Source organism: Bombina bombina, chromosome 6, assembly GCF_027579735.1.
Source record: "Bombina bombina isolate aBomBom1 chromosome 6, aBomBom1.pri, whole genome shotgun sequence".
NCBI classification, from domain to species: domain Eukaryota; kingdom Metazoa; phylum Chordata; class Amphibia; order Anura; family Bombinatoridae; genus Bombina; species Bombina bombina.
This window is the reverse complement of record NC_069504.1, coordinates 841164211-841188170: the sequence shown is the minus strand read 5'-3', so window position 1 is coordinate 841188170 and position 23960 is coordinate 841164211. Positions and strand designations below refer to the sequence as shown.

General features: G+C 38.6%; 1 protein-coding gene across 1 annotated transcript; it reads left to right on the top strand.

Moving 5' to 3' along the window:
* Positions 1-5971: 5971 nt before the first annotated feature.
* On the top strand, positions 5972-15340 carry LOC128663752 (tubulin beta-4B chain). Its single transcript, XM_053718237.1, has 4 exons — positions 5972-6120; positions 11892-12000; positions 12092-12202; positions 13180-15340. The coding sequence occupies exons 1-4, from the start codon at positions 6064-6066 to the stop codon at positions 14235-14237; spliced, it is 1335 nt and encodes a 444-aa protein (XP_053574212.1). The 5' UTR covers positions 5972-6063; the 3' UTR covers positions 14238-15340.
* Positions 15341-23960: the final 8620 nt, after the last annotated feature.

Sequence of the window (23960 nt, the reverse complement as noted above, 5' to 3'; positions counted from 1 at the left end):
TTTCTACTATTGTCCATCTGAGTGATGTGGTGTTCCTATTGTGTACCTCTATAAAGTGTTTAGTTATTGGTAGCAGTTTATCCTCTCTTTGTCTGCTCTTTTCAGTGTCTACTGTGATGCTGGATAAGTGCTCCCTAATTCTATTTCTTATTTCTCTCACTGTTTTTCCAATATACTGAAGTTTACAAATATTGCACTCTATGAGGTACACTACCCCTTTGTCTCTGCAATTTAAGTGTTTGTTTATTTGTAGTATTTCTCCTGTCTTAGTCGATTTGAAGGTGTTTCCTATATCTGCATGTTTACAAGCTTTACAGTCACTATAACCACATTTGTAGAGGCCTTTAGATTGTAACCACGTTGTTCTTTTGTTTGTTTTGAGATTAGTAGGGGAGACTATATTCCCTATAGTCCTACCCCTTCTATATGAAAAGAGACAATTGCTGTCTAATATTTTTGCTAGAGTATTATCTGCCTTCAAAATAGGTATGTGTTTCTTGATTATATTACATATTTGGTTATATTGGGGTGAGTATTGTGTGACAAACTTTATTCTATTAGTGTCAAATCTGGGTTTCTTTTTGGGTTTAGTTACAATCAAATCTCCCTGTGCTTTTTTAGATACTGCCATGCGTGCATTCTTTATAGTCTGTTTATTGTAGCCCCTCACTTTAAGTTGTTTATCTAGAATATTTGCTTCTTTTAGATAGTCTTCGTCATTAGAGCAATTTCTTTTTATTCTAATGTGTTGACCTTTGGCTATGGCCCTAAAGGTTTCTTTGGGGTGTTCACTCCTTGCATGTAGCAGTGCATTCCTAGTTATTGTTTTTTTATATATTGTTGTTTCAATTACACCTTTAAAGTAGTTACCTCGCAGTGTGAGGTCCAAATAATTAATTTCCTTATTCTTTAACTCGTGTGTGAATCTTATTCCCATCTTATTATTTCCTATGTATTGTAGGAAATTTTCTATGGATGCATCATCCCCCTCCCATATTAGAATCAGGTCATCTATAAATCTATGGTAAAGTTTGATATTATCCCTGAAGGGGCTTCCCTCCGCATAGATGTGGCACAGCTCCCACCAACCCATAAATAGGTTGGCGTAAGTGGGGGCAAACTTCGCCCCCATAGCTGTGCCACATCTCTGCAGATAGAACACCCCTCCATAAGAAAAATAATTATGTGTTAGAAGGTATTCTATGATTCTTAGGAGAAATTCCTGAAAATTCTCATCCAAATTGCTACGTGTTTGTAGAAAGTACTTAACTGCTTCTATACCTAGTGCATGTGGTATGTTACTGTAGAGCGACACTACGTCTAGGGATAGCCATCTGCTTTTGGTGGTCCATGTAATATTTTTTAATTTTTGTATTAAATGCGTGGAATCCCTGAGATAGCTGGTTAGGTTTAGAACTAATGGCTGTAGGATGGAATCTACCCATTCTGATACCGGTTCTAGTAGTGATCCCATCCCTGACACTATGGGTCGCCCCTGAACATTTTCTGTACTTTTATGTACTTTTGGGAATATGTGAAATAATGGTGTCTTTGGATGTTTATTTACCATATAATCATGTGTCTCTTTGTTAATAAAACCATTTGCTAGACCCTCATCCAATAAATGGGAAAGTTGAAGCATGTAGTTTGATTTTGGGTCTCCTCTTAAAATTTGGTAGTTATTTATATTGTCAAGTTGTCTTTTTATTTCTTTATCATAGTCTGCCTTATTTAGTACCACTATACTTCCCCCCTTGTCCGATTTTTTGATGACTATATTATCATTCTCTGCAATTTCTTTCAAAGCTGTTCTCTCCTTTCTTGTTAAGTTAGTGTCTTGATAGGGACTACTGGCTGTGTTTAATATTTCTAAGTCTTTAACCACTCTTTCTTGAAATTGTTCTAAAATTGTCCCCCTGGACTGGATGGGGTAAAAAGTGGACTTAGGTTTGAAACCTATGTGTGCATTTTTTTCTTCTCCTGTGCTCACTTGTTCACTAAGTAGACTCATTAGAGTCTCCTTAGCACATGAGTCTTGGAAATCTAATTGTATCTCTGATGTGGTTTCTTCACTTATTGTATTTGCCTCTAAGGTCTCTCTTATGTCTTGTGTACTGTGAAAATGTTTTTTTAGGGTCAAATTTCTGACCAGTCTGTTGACATCTACTATTGTGTTAAATATATTGAACTTAGCTGTTGGTACAAAGTTCAGGCCGTAGCTTAATACTTTTTCTTGTGTAGGTGTCAACAGGGTGTCAGAAAGATTGATAACTAGTGATGTACTTTTTGTTCCAAATTCTTCTTTGCCCTCAGTTGGTATCTGTTCATCTGCCTTTGACCTTTTTTGCTTCCTCTTATTACTGGCTGTGTTGTAATCTCCTTTGTTTCTCCCTGTGTTTGTATTGGGGCTGCCACTAAAAAAGCTTGGTCAAATTTAGCTCTAGTTGAATCTACTATGTCTGTCTTCTGTACTGTAGTTTGATATCTCTGAGTTTTGTTAGACTGTTTATCCTGAGTAGTTTTGCTCCTAGCCCCCTGGGCTTCTGTGTTTATGTTTCCTACCTGTTGTGTGGTATTCTGTGTGATAGGTGTCTCTCTATCATACTGGCTATCATTATCTCCACTTGTATCATCGGTAGACTCTGCTTCTGTGTCAGAAAATGTAACTTTCTTTTTTCCTTTTTTATTGTGGTTACCCTTATGATGATTATAATTCCTTCTATTGTTTTCTCTATGTGTATTGGATCTCTCTCTCCTATTCCATATATGTACTGTATTGGTCTGATAGTCAGTCCAGTCTCTTAGAAATTTTGTTTGTTTTATTTGTAAGGCTTCCTCAGTTGATTTCTCCACTGTCTCAATAAGCAATTCATCAAAACCTCTATACTCTATGGACAGTTGGTGATGTGTTAAATGTCTCTGTAACTGTGTAATTTTGATTTTTATATCTGTTAGTAGTCCCTCTTTGTGTACAATAATCATATGCATTAATCTAAATGAACATTCATCCAAAATCATATTCCACTCATCCTTAAATTTCATGTCATCTACTTCAAAAGTTGGGAACTTATGCACTCTTAAACCCCTGGGAATCATTTTGAGGTTAATATATTTCTCTAAAGTCCATTTATCAAACTTGAGTTTCTCAGCTCTTATCATGAGTGCTTCAATCCTTATAAAAAGGTCAGTAAGTTCCAAGGTGGATTCATCTGTATTAAAGATCTGGTCAAAGTCCTTATTGTAAATGTCCATTTCCTGTGGATCTCTCAGAGAGTAATAGCTACATATTTGCATAGTATCAATTCCTGTATTATCAACATCGACTCCTGTTGCCTCCATTTTAATTTTTGTATCACTATGTTATATTAAGAAGCAGGCACTTAAATCCTGTTATCTCCCTGTTTGTATCATTCGCTTTTTACCCCAGCCTCAGTATCCTAGTTAAAGGGGTGCTCGCCAGGTGCCCCCGGTCACAGGTTTTACCTGTATGTAGTGAAAACTGTCCCGGGCTGGGTAGCGTGATGAAAAATTAAATGGTATTTGAATGTCTTTTTCTTTTTCCTTGACTTATGATATAACAGTGTAGTAAAATATTATTGCTTACTTGTTTGGGGCTCAATGTGGAGGGGACGCTCCTCACTCTGTCATCTCTTCGCTCAAGAAAGGAAGTTTAATCCGGTCAGGCTCTCCTATCTCCCACTCGGTCCCTGGCTGCCAGACGATCCTCTCACCCGGTTACCAGTGGTCCTCTGTGGGTGTAGCGTTAGCCTCTCAGGACTGTGTCCTCCGGTTCCTTTTCGGCGTGTATGGTGTGCGCGGTTCCTCCGCTCAGCGTCTGTATACTGCGTCACTTCCGGTTCCCCTCCAGTCTTCGGCCCACAGGAAGAAGGAAGGTGCTCTGCTTCTGTGAATCCTACTACACGGCTGGGTGCTGGCGATCAACAAATCCAAATACAAGCAAGGGAGTATCCAGCCGTGAGTAGATTAAAACTTGAATTTTATTGAAATTTCGTTAAAAGCATATCCAAAACATGGGGAACTTAAAAGGGCATCAGATCAGGTCAGGTCTTACGCGTTTCAGCTCTGTTGAGCCGTACTCATAGACCTCTGATCTGGTGCAATGTTTGCACAACCTTATACATTTCTTAATGAGGTTAATTAAAAACAGTCTTGCCCAATTAGTCTCAGAAAATTAACCCCTGAGTGTTATTATTCGTGTAGTATCCTCTATTATATTATATGGTATGGGGTACCTGAAACATTTAGTGTGAGTATATGCTTTTTTAGTAGCTTTTATTAATTGTAGGCTTTTGGAGTCTGTTGTTGTTTGGGATATAACATTAATTCGAGTTAACGAAATCACTATCTATGGTCTCAGTATTGATGTCATCTCGATATAGTTATTTACAGGATTTAAATTTAAATATCATTTGTGTATTTTTTGTGTTTTTTATTTGATTTAAATTTCAGTACTCTAGATTAAACCCTTGGTCATCTAGTTATATGGAGATATAATATTCCTTTACTATCTTCACTGGAATTGTTTGTATAGTAGGTTTATTTCCAATAATTTATAAGCTCAAACCTGGAATTAAATCCATAGGGTACATTTGTTTTCATGCGGAACATCCAGTATACCTCTTTTTTACTGAGTATACTGTCCAGATCTCCCCCCCTTGAATCTAGGGTTATTTTTTCTACTATTGTCCATCTGAGTGATGTGGTGTTCCTATTGTGTACCTCTATAAAGTGTTTAGTTATTGGTAGCAGTTTATCCTCTCTTTGTCTGCTCTCTGCTATATATATATACACAACAATGTTTGCAGCGTCGCGCTCTGCCTTACCCTGCACGCTTCTACGGCACACTTAATATATAATATACTGTATATATATATATATATATATATATAATATATATTATATATTAACTATATTTAATATATATATAATATATATATATAATATATATATTATATATAAAAATTGATTTCATAATGAATTTGAGGCCGCGAGAAGCCACGCCCCAAGACACACCCTCTCCACGCCCACTTAAAATGTCCAGTAATTTTCTGTGCAAAATATGGCAACCCTAGTTGTGAGCGCAGCTAGCGCACAGAAGGGAAATAAACGAGCCACTTGTAATCTGGTCCATAGTTTCAGGTTCACCGTTCAATAGTGATAAAATTGCATGCTTTAATGAATGAAAAGCATGTATTTATCACTATAATGTCCCTTTACCACTACTGTATTCCACACAGTCATTGGATGCACATTCTAGAAATTCCTTTATTACTGTTACAAATTTTCCTCAGCACAAAGAGAAACCTAGGTTACACAGCATGGCGTTTATGCATATGCAATACTTTATTCAGAAGTGATTTCAATACGGCAAATTGCCAGATTTAATGGTGAACACAAATATATCTATATTTAAACAGATATTGTGTGTTGCGTTTTTACTGTATACGGGGCCGAAAACTGCAAAATGCTGCATACCGCGGCCATTTTCGGCTTTCAAATCACTCCAGAATAATGAATTTCACATATCTAGACTTCAACAATAATAGTGGCCCTATATTTGAGAAAATATATCCTTAGTCCTACAATATAATTTTCCAAAAGTCGAACTGCGAATATTATAGCAAAAATGTATCATTTTGACTAATATTAATTCTAATCAGTAGAACACTGCACAGTAAGACAATATTTTTTTTTTTATGGCGTACATCGCCCTTAGTAGCACCCGCCTTTATGCAGCATGTTAGCATTATGCCATACACCAAAATGGTCGTTTAAAGGGTGACTTAGCAAGTCTCGTTTCGTCTAAAATGGCCGCTGACAAAACCAAGCCCTTTTCTTCACGTTGCGCGCAAACTCTCGACTAATAAAATGGTACTGCACCCTGACGCCAAAAGGCTCCAGTAATATTCTGACGCTCTGCCCACACGTGACGTAACTCAGTATAAATAGCACGGGTACTGCGACAGGGGCTCACAGAAGGTTCGGGATTCGGTGTGGTTCGCTTGCTTATTTAGAGAAAGAAATACACACAGGGCCTACACAATGAGAGAAATCGTACATCTGCAAGCTGGCCAGTGCGGTAACCAGATAGGAGCTAAGGTAAGCCTGGATTGAACTGAACGTGAAATTTTATATGGCGGGAAAAAAAACTATAATGGAGTTTGCGTAGTGATTTCGCTTTTTTTATTTATTTTTTTAAATATAATTATTTATTGTGAAAGATTCAATTTAATATGTTGCTGATTTTAACACGCAGTCACGTTTACCCCTTTGCCTGCCATACTGGGCTGTATGTCGCACGTTTTATAGTCCTGTCAGTGGGTTTAAAAGATGTGGTATGCTGGGTAGAATCGGGAAAAACATTAATATTAAAAAGGAGCTATATCTATTAGGGTTTACGGATAGGAAACGCTATAATCCTAGGCAGACATGTCTAGCCACCCCCTTAAAAATGTCTGTCCCTCGTGTGCGAATCAATGAAATGACGCCTCTTTCCCAGCAATGCGGGGTTGGGTGTGGTGTGAATTCACTGCGTCTGTTGTCAGATTTGTTCATGAGACATTGCATTAGATAACTGCGAAGCTAGTGTCATTTATTATTAAATGCAGGCGTTACAGAATGCACAAATGGTAGTGTAAAGCCTTTGTCACTTTTAATTTTTAAACACCAAATTTAGCACTTTTTTTATTACTCTGAAAAATGCCAACATTGTTCTCAAAAGGGTCTCCTGTCCTTTGTGTATTTTACTGCCAAAATATATGGGTGGGTGTATAACCGTTATTGAAGGGTTTGGTTTCATAATTGACCATCCTCTTAATAAATCTTCAATATCTTTAAATTCCTATAATTTATTTAAATGTAATTTCTTTTTCTACACTGAAGCTTATTGTAACATTACAGATGCAGTGATGACAAGACCTTCAATTGTAGGTAGTATTGGGGGCATAAATGCTTATAGTATCCCTTTAAGCATTCATTTTCTCCTCTTAGCAAAACATTTTAATATGATCATTTACATTAAAAAAAAAAACCTGTTTGGAATATATTTATAAATGTTACACACATCTAATGCTGTTTAAGCAGCCCCACCCCTTTCCATCCGGATGTGTCGCACTCACAAAATGAAAAGGTGACATATCCGTGAACGTGTGAAGTGGCAGCCAGTGGCAATGTAACTGTTTCAGTACCATTACTCTGCAGTGTGCTTTATTTGTACCTGTCTCTAACCAAGGCTTTATTTAAATAAAATAAATTCAGATTTAGTTGGCACCAAAGATTGCTCTGTCTATCACTTATAATAGCTAAAGATTTTTTTTACTACCTATAAACCTGATCCAATCTTAAACACCAAATGAATTGATAATTTAGTGAGGTACATCTGGCCTTAACACTTGTGTTTAACGGGCATAGATGCAATACATTTATTTTTATAGGATGAGAAACTCCAACATTTTCTTTCATGATTTGGATAGAACATGCAACTTTCCAATTTACTCCTATTAAATTTGCTTCATTTTCTTATCCTTTGCTAAAGCAACAACATTGAACTACTGGCAGCTAGCTGAAAACATAGCCAATCACAAGAAACAGATGTGTGCAATTAAGAGAACAAAGCACATCTTAAAAATAGAAGTGCATTTAAGTGTCTTAAAATTACATGGTCTACCTGATAAACCTGAGTTTAATTACTTTCTTGTACCCTAAAATGAGAGTAAAATTTCACAAATGAAAGCCCTGTTTTTAAAAATACTATTAAAAATGGGGCAAATTCATGAAGGTTTACTTTGCAGCTTTTTTTAAAAAATACTTGGCATTTATTCCTTTGAAGCTTGGAACACTGGTGCAGCAATTTTCCCTGTCCCAGGTTGTCTCTTACATCAGAAATGACGAATCTGGCTTCCAATAATGGCTTTCTCCCCCCCAGAGCAAACATTGCTTGGAGGAAGCTGGATTTGTCATTTCTGTCAAGAGGCTACATGGGGATTGCTTCTTTGGTGATCCAAGCTTGTAAGGAAGGTGTTTTTTTTGGGGGGGGGGGGGTTATGGCTGTAATGTAAAATTTTATGAAAGTGCCCCTGTTAATATTTTTAAAACGGGGCTTTCATTCGTGAATTTACTTAAAGTGAAGGTCAATTTTCATCAATGAGTGCCTGTTTTTTAAAAATACTTTTAAAAACAGGGACACTTTCATTGATTAACATTGCACTGGATTTGAAGAAATACATACTTTTTAGTCCTGCAAAACCGGATCGCCGATCTCAGCCTCTGTACTGACGTCAGAAATGACAAACTGGCTTCCTCCAATCATGGCTTGCACCCTAGAGCGTCCAGCTCGTGATGCCTGGCTGTGATTGGAGGAAGCCAGTTTCATCATTGCTGTGGTCTACAGATGAAAGGAGGGGGATTGTCAATCCAGCTTTGCAGGAGTAAAAGGTAAGTATTTCTTCAAATCCAGTGCAATGTTACTTTTCATCAATGAAAGTGACACTTTTTAAAAAAAAAAGTATTTTTAAAAACCGGGCACTCATTGATGAAAATTGACCTTCACTTTAAATATTTGGGATTGTAATTCTGTGTCTAGGGTTAACATTACTGGTACACATGCACTAACTAGTTTACATCTTGTGACTAACTGCTAAAGAACAACCATGCATGTGCAGTGGTAGTCTATTACATCCTCTAGCCAGTATGCTGCATATTCTTTTATTCAAACTCACAGAAATGAATGGGTCCACCAGCACAACTGGCCATTGTCTGCATTTCCCAAACCCTGCAGTGCAGGGGGGGTGGAGTGGCTGTTTTTTTTTTTTTTTTTTTTTCCCCAAGACTATTTCCTTGCTCTGTATCAACTGGAAATCTATTAGAACTAGCTGATGGAGTCTTCTTACTCTGAGCAATTTTTGCTATCTAATAGTTACTCCTATATGGAACTCATGCTTTTGAGCCTCTGCATATGGAGTAGGTATCAAATTGTCATCCATGTATGGGGACATATGCTCTGCCTTTATATTAATACTAATTGCATGTGTAAATTGAGTGTCTGCGAGAAAGCTTTTGACTAACTCAGGCCTGAAGGAATTGAGGTCTTAACACAGGAGCCACTGACATCCCGAAGACACCCATGTGTCCACCATTTCTTACTGGACACCACCAGTCATGCCTAAAATTTAGCTTGGTAAAGATGTGGCCTTGAACCTGGAATACAAATCCCAACCTTTTTTATTAGGTGACTAATGTGAACAAACAAATGTGTGCATGAGTATATACATAAATGTATTTGCAGAAGTTGCTGGCTTCTGAGACATTGCCAAACCCTGTTCTAGTATATTGCGGAAGAGGACCTCAAACAGATCTGTAACATAAATAGCCTATCTACTTTGGGTCAGTGATATAAAGCAGCCACACAACTTAAAAAATCTGCTACATCCTAGGTCTCCAAAGGGAACGTGGCAAGGTTTTATGATGATCTATAGTCTATATGAATCAGTTTTATTCATTTAATAATCCTGCAGCTCTTTTACTATTACCCTACTGCTTCTTTTAAAAAGAATGCTTTTACTACCCATTTCCCAGCTTTGCACAACCAACATTGATATATTATACTTTAGAACATTTAAACCTACATTTCTGCCTGTTTCTAAGCCTCTACAGACGGCCTCTTATCACATGCTTTATTTGCTTTTTACAACAGGATACTGCTTGTTCATGTGGGACATATAGATAACATTGTGTTCATGAACCACAACACGGTACTAAAGGCAAGATAATAGATAATACATTTAAAAAATCAGGGGGCTGTCAGGTGCTTGGATATGTTTTAATCAGAGGTAAAACGTATATTAATGTAACTTGGTTATGCAAAACTGGGGAATGGGTAACAAAGATTACCTATCTTTTTAAATACAAATTCTGGCGTAAACTGTCTTAAGGGAAGAGATGAGGAAGGCTTTCCCTGTCTCAACTGCACATGTGCAAATGTTAACTTATTTTGTGATTGTTAACAAGGATTCTCTTGTTCCTGGGGATGGAAAATCAGTAAAATGGAAAACCTAAAAATACTCTTCATAATGAAGCTGCAGTTTTCATTGCAAAATTCTCAGATATGAAGGTTCCAAAAAATTGTAGTTCAAAATTTGTTTGGTCTTAAGCCCTGCCTTTTTATACTTTGTGCTGTCACACTGCACTGGAGTTCAGGAAGGGAGAGTAAAATGACAAGAGGAACGCAGTCAATATTTACATACAGGTATACCTCACTTTACAGCGCTTCGCTAATACAGCGCTTTGTGGAGCTGAAGTTCAAGCTCCAAAGATTTTGAAACGGTGCTGTAATCATCGTGAGATTGCGAGAAAAGTGACTGGCACCATATTGTTATGCTTCGCTTACTCTCTTTACAGCATTACAGTGCAATCTGTGTCTCAGTGTTATAGTCTGACAAATTTTACTACAGTCATTGTCACTATTTTACAGGTACAGTATTTATTGAATACTGTGCTGTGATAGTGTTAAACTAAACTTAGTGCTATTGCACTCCTAATATTTGTTAGTTCAAACAGGTTTTTAAACACACTGGCAAGTGAAAAGAGAGCTAAAACTGCCTTGTTTCACTTTAAGGCGGTTTTCACTTTACAGCAGGGCTCCGGTCCCTAACCCGCTGTATGAGCGGGGTATACCTGTACTGAAAACAGTGACACCTAGAGGTGGAAATGAAAAGTGCAGGCTTTTATCTGCATCTGCTGCATTCTTTATGTAGTGTGCTGAGACAATTAGATCTCTGCAAATTTGCTTACCAATGTTTTCAGCTAGCTCCCATAGTGCATTGCTATTCCTTCAATAGAGGATACCAAGAGAAGGAAGTAGAATTGATTTCCAAAGTAAACTGGAATGTAATATTTCTGTGGCCTTAATCATGATAAATTCTTTGTCCATTTAAAGTGAAGGTCAACTTACTAATATTGCATAAACATTTAAATATTAAGAAGGGTTTAATTCATGTAAAGTTTTACATTTATATATTACCTATTTACTGCTGCGACAATAAGTGCCGCCCTCCCGTTTGCCATTTTGTCAAATTGATTGACAGGTGATTCATAAAAGAACCAATCCTTGTGTTCTGCCGTGATTAAGCAAAGGGGCTCAATGGGGGGGGGGGGGGCAAGGATTCGTTTTAAAAATCTGTCAATCATTTTTACAATATGGCAGGCGAAGAGCTGCTTATCGCAGCAGTAAATGGGTAAGTTCAATATATAGAAATTTAAAAACTTCATGAATTGAACCCTTCATTTTTAAATGTCTATGCAATGCTGTGGGACAATATTAGTAACATGACCTTCACTTTAAGAAAGGGATATGAAATTAAAACTTAACAATGAGGTTGGGAATACAAAAAATCAGCCTGTTTTCTCTGTAGAAAAGAGATTCCTGAATTAGTTATTAAAAGACTGCATGGGTGCATTTTAGTTTCACATAGAAGTATATTGCAAAAATGCTTCTAGTAAACTTTTTTTTTTTTTTCTGCAGCATAATCGCATTTGCTGTTAGGGCCCATGCACCAGTATTCAAATTCAGAAAGCTGGTTATGGTTGTGTATTGTCTGATTACTAGTGCCCAAGAAATCACAGCATGTGTATGCTGCTGAAGAAAATTAACTTACTAGAAGCATTAGCGCTGCGGAATCTGTTGGCGCTCTACAAATACATGATGATGATGATTTTGCTAAAGGCAATATATTGTGACAATGCTTCTGTTTTAAAAGTGACATGTATCCATGCCTTTTTCACTCTTGACCATTCTATCACTTTGTGCCATAAGTGCAAAAATGTCTGACTCATTTTATCTTATAAGTAATTTTGTTCTCTGCTACTCTTCATAGTTCTGGGAAGTCATCAGTGATGAACATGGCATTGATCCAACAGGAAGCTACCATGGAGATAGTGACCTGCAGCTTGAAAGGATTAGTGTATACTACAATGAGGCATCAGGTAGTGCACAAAAGGTTTTTGTTTCAACTGGGGGTTTGCTTGCTTTTTATGCATTGTTCATAATGTGGTTGTGTTTATTTTTTCCTTGCAGGTGGGAAGTATGTTCCAAGAGCTATTCTTGTGGACTTAGAGCCAGGAACCATGGACTCTGTCCGCTCAGGTCCCTTCGGACAGATCTTCCGACCAGATAACTTTGTTTTTGGTAAGTAGTTTAAGAGTGAATACTATTACAGCAGTTATCAGTACATACAATCAGTTTTTAAGGGCTTGTGAGTGAGAATATTCTTATTAAACCCTAACAGTGTTTACTTTAACCAATTTAGTGGTTTTATCCTGTTTTGCCAAGCTGGGGCATGCTGCATTTGCTTGGCTTTTCCTCCTTGGAAGCAATTCATTCCAGGTTTCAAGCAGGGCTTCAGCTTTAAGTTTATGCAGTGGCAAAAAGTAGTTTAAGGGATTCTGAACCCATATATCTTTTTTTTCCCATGATTCCGAGCATGCAACTCACTTTTTTTACATAAAAGAACTTTTCTTCATTGTATTGGTCTCCATTTAAAAAGGCAGGAGTGTAAGCTTAGGAGCCAGTTTTTTTTTAGTTCAGCACCTGGGTAGTGCTTGCTGATTGGCTGATAAATGTAGTCGCCTATCAGCAAGCGCTACCAGTTGCTGATCCAAAGATGGGCTGGCTTCTGAGCTTAGATTCCTATTCCCACCCAAATAGATACCAAGAGTGACAAATTGCTAATAGGAGTAATTTGGAAAGAGCATGCAATTTTTAAGCAGCTATCTAAATCATAAAAGATCTTAGTTTCAGTATTACTAAATGAAATGTAAATTCGTGGTTTTTCTTTAGGGCGAGCATAAGTGCATTGATGTAACTTAGTTTTGCTACAGTATGTCCCTTTGATGTATATTAAGTCTAACTCCAGATGAGGATTAGAGTAGTGATTTACAGTATGTATGCTGATTTGCTCAACAGTATATGAATTTAAAGAGGCTCAGAGCATTATCTTAAATGTAATTGGTGCCTCTGCAAGGGTTAAAGGGACATAAATTTAAAAAACTTTTGTAGTTCAGGTAGATAACAGAAGTACATTGTGTCTAAAAAAAAAAAAAAAAAATTTGTATTGTCTGAAAACAGCTAGAGCTATTCATTCTATATACACTTTATTTTTGCAGGCCAGAGTGGTGCTGGAAACAATTGGGCTAAAGGTCACTATACTGAGGGAGCAGAACTGGTAGACTCTGTCATGGATGTGGTGAGAAAGGAATCTGAAAGTTGTGACTGTCTGCAGGGCTTTCAACTCACTCATTCACTGGGTGGGGGAACAGGCTCTGGCATGGGAACTCTGCTTATTAGCAAAATCAGGGAAGAGTACCCAGATCGCATTATGAACACCTTCAGTGTAGTACCATCCCCTAAGGTATCTGATACAGTGGTTGAACCATATAATGCAACACTCTCTGTGCACCAGCTGGTGGAGAACACTGATGAAACCTTCTGCATAGACAACGAGGCCCTGTATGACATCTGCTTCCGTACACTTAAATTGACCACCCCAACCTATGGCGACCTTAACCACTTAGTCAGTGCCACAATGAGTGGTGTCACTACTTGCCTCCGTTTCCCAGGGCAACTCAATGCTGATCTTCGCAAGCTAGCAGTCAACATGGTCCCATTCCCACGTCTTCACTTCTTCATGCCAGGATTTGCTCCACTAACCAGCCGTGGCAGCCAGCAATACCGCTCCCTAACTGTGCCAGAGCTTACCCAACAGATGTTTGATTCAAAGAATATGATGGCTGCCTGCGATCCACGTCATGGGCGCTATCTTACTGTTGCTGCTATTTTCCGAGGACGCATGTCCATGAAGGAGGTAGATGAGCAGATGATGAATGTCCAGAACAAGAACAGCAGCTACTTTGTGGAGTGGATCCCAAACAATGTCAAGACTGCTGTGTGTGACATTCCTCCCCGTGGCCTCAAGATGTCAGCAACATTCATTGGGAACAGCACAGCCATCCAGGAGCTGTTCAAGCGTATCTCTGAACAGTTCACAGCCATGTTCCGCCGAAAGGCCTTCCTGCATTGGTACACAGGAGAGGGAATGGACGAGATGGAATTCACAGAGGCAGAGAGCAACATGAATGACCTGGTGTCAGAATACCAGCAATACCAGGATGCCACAGCAGAAGAGGGAGAATTTGAAGAGGATGCAGAGGAAGAAATTGCTTGATTTTTCCAGATGTCAATTTAACCCTTCCATCGTAATTTAACCCCACCCTTTCTCCTGTAACACATCTAAGTCACGGAATAGGAAAACATGAGACTAAATGGTATTCTCAGCCTCTGATCTCTTAAATAATCAAGAGAAATGCCTACAAGCTAGCTTCATAATTCTCCTTCACTGCACAGGTTTTCCACTTGCATCCAAGAACAGCTGTTTTCAAATTTGGATTGTGTCTGAATCCAAAAAAATTGTTAAATCATGCAAATGTATACTTTAATAAATTCATCACAGAAGTTAAGATTGTTATACCTTGTAACTGTTACACACTATACATATTAAGTGTTTATGGTTTCTAAGTTTAATAATTTGATCCATATTAAAAGGTATTTACTATTAATACAGTATGGTTTTTATCTTCTGTCTAGGTGTCCCCATTTAAACTACCTATTTTAGTAGAGACCTCCAGTGGAAGGTACCACATACTAGGCAGACTTTTTTGGATATCTTGAGGGAACACTACATTATAGTACATTCTTTTCTTACCACTTAAAAGGATGCTCTTCAAACTGTATCCCTGCCCATTTCGAGGCTCCTCTTTCCCTCTCTCTATACAGACACTGCTGTTTATCCTCCCATAGCCCATTTGTCCTTTGTGCCCTAGCACTGGAGGGGTTAATAGTACTTCCCATGTCACATTGCTAACAATGTTGTGTCATCAGGGTACAGGCTTGTGCATGACTAGCCCTCATATTGTTTTTTTTACTTGACTCCTAAAGCTGAGTCATCTACATATCACTCGGCAACTAATTAAACCAAAATTGGTATCCATATTGGCAGTCTGGCTTGCCCTGTTACATAAGGAGGGTGGAATTTCAGCTGTGGCTTTTTTACAAAGGAACACAAGGTACAACTAGGTCTCCTTTGGAAAACTGCCTCCTGTCATTGCATTTTCTTTACCTTTTTGTTGTGTATAGTTTGGTTCTGTGACATACATGTGTGATTGTGAAGTTGTGACCTAAAACATTGGACCCATTGTACACGATGGAAGCACTTACCAAGCAATGTTATCATGTCTGGATACTACTGAATAAAAGCTTGTGCTCAAACTACTCTTGTGTGTGCTATTTTTTTTTATTTTTTTTTCCAGTAAACTGTGCCCAAGGATATTACAAGTTTTAATGTTTCGGTTTAAAACATAACGTTGGTCTAATGGTGTTTTTGTTATTTAGAAAACCAATAGTTACAGTAAACTTGTAGTATAGGCATTTGTCATGTTCATTGTTTTATTTCCAGTGTACTTCCCCATTATGCTTTGGATTAGATTTAGTACAATTTACTGTCCCTTTAAGACTTTGTCAAGTGGAATTATAGGGACAGTATCATAATTAGACACTTGTGATTTAGACAGAGCATACCATTTTAAACTACTTTCCAATTTACTTCTATTTGCTAAATCCTTGTTATCCTTATATTATTATCTAGGTAACTTCAAGAGCAGCAAAGAACCTAGGTGCTTATTGGTAGCTGCATATATACAATATTGGCTCACCCATGTGTTCAGTTAGAAATTAGTAGTGATTCGCTGATCTGTCAAATGATACCAAGAGAATGAAAAAAATTTGATGATAGAAGTAAACTGGAAAGCTGTAGAACATTTTATGACCTACCTAAATCATCATGAGGTTTTTTTGGGGGATTTAATGTCCCTTTAAGGTTTAAACTGAGCATATCCTAACAAGTGCATCAACTCAGAAGAATTGTAGCCTCTGGGACCACAGCATATATCTTAAAGGGGCAGACTACACCTTAGTCATTGTAAAGTCTTACTTTAGATTAAGCTGCAAATATCATCCTGCACCCCCATTCTATATCATACAGATATAAAATTCTTAAAGGGACAGTATACTGTAAAATAGTTTTTCCTTAATGTGTTTACAATTGCTTTTTTTACCAACTGCAGAGTAAAAAATGTATGAAAATTAGCTTTTTAAGGTTTATTTGTGTATATTAAAGCTCTGATTTTGTGTTTTGAAGCCACAGCCTAATAAAATAGGTTGAGCTTGTAGGTATAATCAGATCTCATTACTGTATCACATTGTGTACATATACCTGCTTCTTTATATTATATCTGTCCTTAAAACAATCACCAATACTTTGAGAGAACAATGGAAAATCAACATTTTATTACCTTCTCTGCTTTATCACACTGGGAGTGTAATTTCTTCTGCTGGCTGTGTTTACAAAGCTTATCTATAGCTGGTACGCGCGGCCACAAACTTTCAGAATAGGTGGGGATACCACATGTTAAATTAACAATTTCAAATGCCAATATAAGGGTAAAGGAGCTACTTGTAAAGAATTTAATACACTCCAGCAGGTAAAGTGGATCATTGGGAACAAATTAAAGGGGAGAAAATTTTTGAGTAAACTGTCCCTTTAAGTTTCTGGGCTGCATTAAAGGCTTCACTCTAGCAATGAGGTGACATTTACACAACTAAAATAGCCGTGCTAGATGTCAGAAAACATGCATGGCTAGAACCGCTTCAATTTTTTTTTTAATGCTTGGGGGTTTACCATCCCTTGAGACACTGGGTTTCAAACCTGTTGTCAGGCCTCCCCAATAGGCCAGGTTTTCAAGATTTAATAATCGGCTGACTACTTCATCTGTGCTATTGTTCAAATATCCTTAAAGTGTGGCATGTTTAAGAAAAAAATTACTTTAGAGGACAAAGATGTAGACTTACCCTTTAATGAAATTATAGGGTGGTGATAAGGTGAAAATCTACATCAAGGGCCATTTATGGATTTAAGAAATAAAATAAGACAAAGAATTGGTCAAATACATTTGACTGCACTAGTTTAACGACCGAGGACGTGCAGGGTACGTCCTCAAAAAAAGGCAGTTAACGCCGGAGGACGTACGATGCAGAGCGCCTCTCTGCACCGGACATTAACGGCTAAGCTCGTTGGTGGGAGGCGGGTGGCGGCCATCGATGGCCTTTGTGATGCGGAGGGGGGTGGGGACGACCGGGGGCGCGCACGGGGAGGGAGCGGGTGGGAACCACTACGCTACAGAACATTTTTAGGTCAAAGTGGGGATCAAGAGGGGAATTTTATTTTGTTTGGCTGGTTGGATATTGGACTGTGGGGGGAAGCTACACTACAGAAACAAATAAACATTTTTATTTGCAAACTGGGTACTGGCAGACAGCTGCCAGTACCCAACATGGCCCCCAATAAGGGGGAGGGTTAGGGAGCTATTTTGGGGGGATCAGAGAGGTGGGGGCTAAGGGGGATCCTACATAGCAGCATATGTAAATATACTAAAAAAATTTTTAAAATGCCTTATATTTTAGTACTGGCAGGGACAATTGTTGGGGAGGGAAGAGAGCTGTTTGGGAGGGTTCAGGGGGTGGGATGTGTCTGGTGGGAGTCTGATCTCTACACTAAAGCTAAAATTAACCCTGCAAGCTCCCTACAAACTACCTAATTAACCCCTTCACTGCTGGCCATAATACACATGTGATGCGCAGCAGCATTTAGCGGCCTTCTAATTACCAAAAAGCAATGCCAAAACCATATGTCTGCTATTTCTGAACAAAGGGGATCCCAGAGAAGAATTTACAACCATTTGTGCCATAATTGCACAAGCTGTTTGTAAATAATTTTAGTGAGAAACCTTAAGTTTGAAAAAGTGAACAATTTTTTTTTTTTTTTTTTTATTTGCTTTTGGCGGTGAAATGGTGGCATGAAATATACCAAAATGGGCCTAGATCAATACTTGGGGTTGTCTACTACACTAGAGCTAAAATTAACCCTAGAAGCTCTCTACATGCTCCCTAATTAACCCATTCACTGCTGGGCATAATACACGTGTGGTGCGCAGTGGCATTTAGCAGCCTTCTAATTACCAAAAAGCCAAAGCCATATATGTCTGCTATTTATGAATAAAGGGGATCCCAGAGAAGCATTTACAACCATTTATGCCATAATTTCATGAGTTGTTTGTAAATAATTTCAGCGAGAAACCTAAAGTTTGTGAAAGTGAACTTTTTTTTTATTTGATCGCATTCGGTGGTGAAAGGGTGGCATGAAATATACCAAAATGGGCCTAGATCAATACTTTGGGATGTCTTCTAAATATATATATATATATATACATGTCAATGGATATTCAGAGATCCCTGAAAGATATTAGTGTCCCAATGTAACTAGCGCTAATTTTGAAAAAAAGTGCTTTGGAAATGGCAAAGTGCTACTTGTATTTATAGCCCTATAACTTGCACAAAAAGTAAAGAACATGTAAACATTGGGTATTTCTAAACTCAGGACAAAATTTAGAAACTATTTAGCATGGGTGTTTTTTAGTGGTTGTAGATGTGTAACAGATTTTGTGGTAAAAGTTAGAAAAAGTGGGTTTTTTCATCATATTTTGTAATTTTTTTTTATAGCAAATTATAATATATGATGAAAATAATTGTAGATTTTGAAAGTCCATTTAATGGCGAGAAAAACGGTATATAATATGTGTGGGTACAGTAAATGAGTAAGAGGAAAATTACAGCTAAACACAAACACCGCAAAAATGTAAAAATAGCCTTGGTCCCAAACGGACAGAAAATGGAAAAGTGCGGTGGTCATTAAGGGGTTAAAAAGAAATAATAACAAGATGAAAAATGACACGTGAGTTAAACTCACTAAACCTAGAAATCTCAATATTGACACAAAATGCATATATAGAAGTTATATCTAAAGGTAGCATTACAAGAAATTGCGTAGTCTCTGTAGGGTGACAATCATTAAACAGTGCTTAGGGTCACTAAACCCACATTTTTTCTTTCGTGATTCAGAATGCAATTTAAAAAAAAAAAATCTTCTTTAGAGAAGATTCCATACATACGCAACAATCTAGAGCCAAGATACAAGTACTGTGTGGTCAACATATACATCAATATCCATCATACGAAGTGCAGATAGTGAGATAAAGATTAACACCAGAGCAAACAAAGCATAAGTCATGCAAAATACAGGAGCCATTTTTGAAAAACAGACTACAAAAAGGAAAACAACATATAAAATACATAAATACCTCAGGAATCTCCAGCCCACTCTCCACAGATCAGTCTTTCAATAAAGGAAAGGGAGGGCCTAACGACAAGCACAAGGAGTAGCATTGTCATGGCTATGAAGTAGTTGGGCACCAGTTGCCCCTGAGGTTTTCCTCTAAGATGAAGACTATTAAATGGGTATATTACCCTATCTAACCATGGCTGGTAAGTAAAGATAGGCCTCCCACTTATGGAAAAACTTTCTAACAGTTTTTTTTAATGGGTCTCCCTTTGAATCTGCCTGTTTAACATCTGTGTGTATGATTCTGGTTAGTGTTTGGAATGGTGATGAGTTATGATTTGCTCAGCCTGCTAGGATTTGTTGTTTTGCCAACATTACTGTTAAAGGACCAGTCAGCACATTAGATTTGCATAATCAACAAATGCAAGATATCAAGACAATGCAATAGCACTTAGTCTAAACTTCAAATGAGTAGTAGATTTTTTTATAACAAATTTTAAAGTTATGTCTATTTCCACTCCCCTTGTACCATGTGATAGCAATCAGCCAATCACAAATGCATATACGTATAGTCTGTGAATTCTTGCACATGCTCAGTAGGATCTGGTGACTCAAAAATTATAAATATAAAAGACTGTGCACATTTTTTTTAATGGAAGTAAATTGGAAAGTTGTTTAAAATGACTCTGTATCTGAATCATGAACATTTAATTTAACCTGAGTGTCCCTTTAATATAAGAATGTCATGTTTAGATACCCTGTCTGACAGGATTAAAATAACGTGTTGAACAGAGACATGTATCTCCTCAGTGATCAAAGATAGCCAATAGGTAATATTGTGCCAACATTTTTGCAGTTTGGGACAATCCCAAAACAAAGGTTTCCAATTTGGTGTAGCATAGCCACTATCAATAGCTCCAGGAACCCATTTGGATCTGAGTCTAGGAGTGATGTTTGGTGTAAGCTTCACGTGGGTCTCTCGTAAGGTTGCTGACAGTGTAATTGCCTGTGCCTTGTCTAGACTAACACTAAGTAGGTCCCCACCCCAGGGGAAATGCTCAACATCTCTCCAGCGTACTACAACTCTCTGTATGACTGAATTCTCAAAGTGTTTAAGGATGAGGTTGTATATATGTGTGATTTTATGGGAGCCCTTTTTCACGATCATGCATAGTCTGTCGATGGTGGGTTCCTTAATCAGAAGGCCCTCCGCTTTCAATTTGTGTATGTAATGCCTAGTCTGGAAATATGCAAATCTGTGTGAGTTGGGAAGATTGAACAGATTTTTTTTGTTCCTGGAATTTAACCATGTCCATAGTTAATGGATCGATGAGCTGAGTGTGGTGAGGTTACGCTGTTGCCATATTCTAAACACTGTGGTATACCCAGGTATATACTAGGTTTCCCTGTATAAGTAGGTATTTGCGGATTGATCTTTGGATACCCCACAATCTACACAATTTGGCCCAGGCTCTCAATAGGTCTCTATATAGGACGTGGTTGTGTATGCTGGGGGGAAGAGATTAGCATGAGGATGAAATGCCAAGTGTGGTTTCCCAATGAGCCCTCTTTCTAGGGTCGGAATGTTGAAATGCTCACTACCCACATCCAATCGAGAACTAGCTTGGCCCAGTTATACCATGCAATGTTCAGGAGATGAAGTCCTCCCTTAGACAATGACATTGCCAAGGAAATCTTTCCTATGCTGTGTTTTTTCCCTTCCCAAACAGTTACCTAGGGAACTCTGCAGTGAGGTGACATCCTGCTGAGTGAGTAGCAGAGGTTGCATCTGTAAAGGGTACAAAAGTTTGGGCAACGCAATCATTTTAAAGAGTTGGATTCTACCTGAGAGGGAAAGCGGCAGTTTTGCCCAGCTAGAAAGCAGCATTTTAATATTGGTAATGTCTGTAAAGTTGAGACGGTATAATTTGTTAGGGTTAACGTGTAGGTGAATTCCCAAATATTTAAAAGAACCCTCTGACTTTAAGCCCTATATCGGAGTATTCTGTGAATTTTGTAGCCAGGTGACTTCAGATTTGTCACTGTTAATTTTATAACCTGAGAAGGTGCCTAATGTGTCAATGATGTGCAGAAGATATTTCAATTGAACAGCAGGATCGCCTACGAATAGCAGCAAATTATCCGCATATAGTGAGAGGTGTTGTGTGGTGTTAAGTACGTTAAGTCCTGCACATTTTTGCCTGATGTAACATGCCAAAGACTATGGCCAGGTCAAATAACAAGGGGGAGAGTGGGCAACCCTGCCGTGTACCTCTTTGAAGCTCGAATGTAGTGGAGAGTTTACCATTTATTTTAGAGACGCTTTGGGAACATCATACAGTGTGAAAAGAAAATTTTTGAAATGGCCCTTAATTCCAAACCAACCCAAAGTGGAGTGAAGATGGTCCCATTCTATCCTTCCAATTGCCTTTTCCGCATCTAACGCTAAAAGGCAGGCATCTTTTAATTTGAGAATGTGTGTATTGGACTTATTATTCCAATAGTCAGGTAATTGCTAAAGTTTTTCTGATGTTGCTGATTGGTTAGCATGAATAACAGATGGCAGGGCTTGGGCTAGTCTATCCGCTAACATTAAAAGATTTTATAGTCCCCATTGAGTAGGGAAATCGGGGGATATGAGGATGTCTTAGTAGGGTCTCTGTCAGGCTTGAGTATAAGGCATATGTTAGCTTCCGAGAATCTGCTATCCATTCGCGTAGTGCCCTCTAGATAGGCTGTGTAAAGCGAGGACAGAATGGTGGCTAGTTCAACACTGAGGATTTTATAGGATTCTGTCTGTAAATGGTCAGGGCCATCAGCTTTCACCAATTTAGCGTTTCATATTGCTTTTATGACCTCTTGGGGACTAATCTGTTCGTTAAGGTGTGAAATTTGTTCTTCTGTTAGTGTGGGGAGTCTTATGGAATCCCAAAACTGCTGTTTCTTTTTATGGTCTACCTGTTGACTTGAGTATAGGGACGTGTAATAGTTTACAAACTCTTCCATAATTTCCTTAGCGTCTGAGGTGAGATGGTCTCCCGAGTTTATGGCTATAATGTAGGATTTGGGGCTATATATCTTGACAGGATTTGCTAACATCTTGCCCGATTTATTGCCATGGCGGTAATAATGGCCATGTCTGTGTAAGTTAAATTGACTGTCCTGTTGGGCTAAAAGGGTATCCCTGGTTGACTTAAGATAATAAAACCGCTGCCTGGATGTAGGAGTGGGGTTGGAAAGATATGTGTTGTAGGCATCCGTCAATTTCGCAAGGAAATCCTTGCCTACCCTTTTAAGCTGTTTATTGTAATGTGCCATTAAAGCCGCTACGTGCCCTCTCATTACCACCTTCGAGGCATGCTAGAAAAGGTCTGGGTTGGCATTCGTGCTGGCTATTGTCTAATTTATAGTGCATCCAAGAGGATTGTAGGGATTGTCGGAAATTAATGTTGTTGTACAAGTGTGTTGGGAATCTCCACACTTTCTCTGGAGCTTGGGAGGGGGGAGGCTGGATCATTAAATGGATTGGAGCATGGTCCGAGATTGTAATTTGCTGTATGGATGGAAGGTGTATTTGAGGTGTCACCGCTGCTGTGGTCAGAAAATAATCTATTTGTGACAGGGTACCATATGTTTTAGAGAGACACGTATAGTCCCTTGCAACCGGATTCAGTTCCCTCCAAACATCTACTAGACCTAATGCTAAATCTGTCTAAAAGGCTGCGCCTGAGCCAAGTTAAAGTCTCTTCCCATAAGTATGGGGGCAGTATATGTAGGCAATTTTGCCAGTAGTGCAGACCAAAAGGTGGGGCAGTACTCAGGGCTATAGAGGTTGCAGATTGTATATGTGTCAACGTGTAAGAGCTACAATGAATCTACCCCTCTGATCTGCCTCTACCCGGGAGAAGGAAATCAAGAGTCCCTTTCCCAAGATAGCGACCCCTCTCTTCCTACCTTCTGTGGGGGAATATAAAACCTGGCCCACCCATCTGGTCCTAAGTTTGTCTTGTTCCTCTGCAGTTAACTTAGTTTCTTGTAACAATGCAATGTCTGTGTGAAGGGATTTTAAGTGTTGCAGGATCATGCTTCTCTTAGCAGGAGACGTTATGCCTCCCACATTCCAGGAAGTCACTTTAAGATGTGTAGTAATATCGTACAATTAGAGTATCGGTGCAAAGTGAGCACATAACAGTCGTGTTAGAGTGTATATATGTATCAAAGGGGCAAATAATGTCCGGTCTATTGAAGTCTACTAAGTGTGCGGCACCTGGTCGACTGCGGATACTGTTCCTATCTACAGGGATCCCCCTTTGAGATCTCCAACCTGCCGAGTATCGTGTTTCAGGGCGAAACATGGAACTGAGAGTATGCGTAGTCTGGAGGCCTAAAGGGAAGTAAGGACGATACAGGAGGGGGCTCAACATCAGTTGTGATAGCAGGGTGTTATTCTTCTTTTCAAGATCTGTAAAGGCCGGAACCGCAGGCACCCAGGCATCATCAGGGCTGAAAACATAAATAAGAAAAATTAGTTCAGGTAGGAAAGATGCAGCAAGCCCCGCTGAATAACAGTGGATCCAATAATTTATCCCCCAGGCAGTAGCTATACATCCAAGCAAAGAAAAGGGGTCCTCATTCAATCTAAAGAAGAGTAGCAGTAGC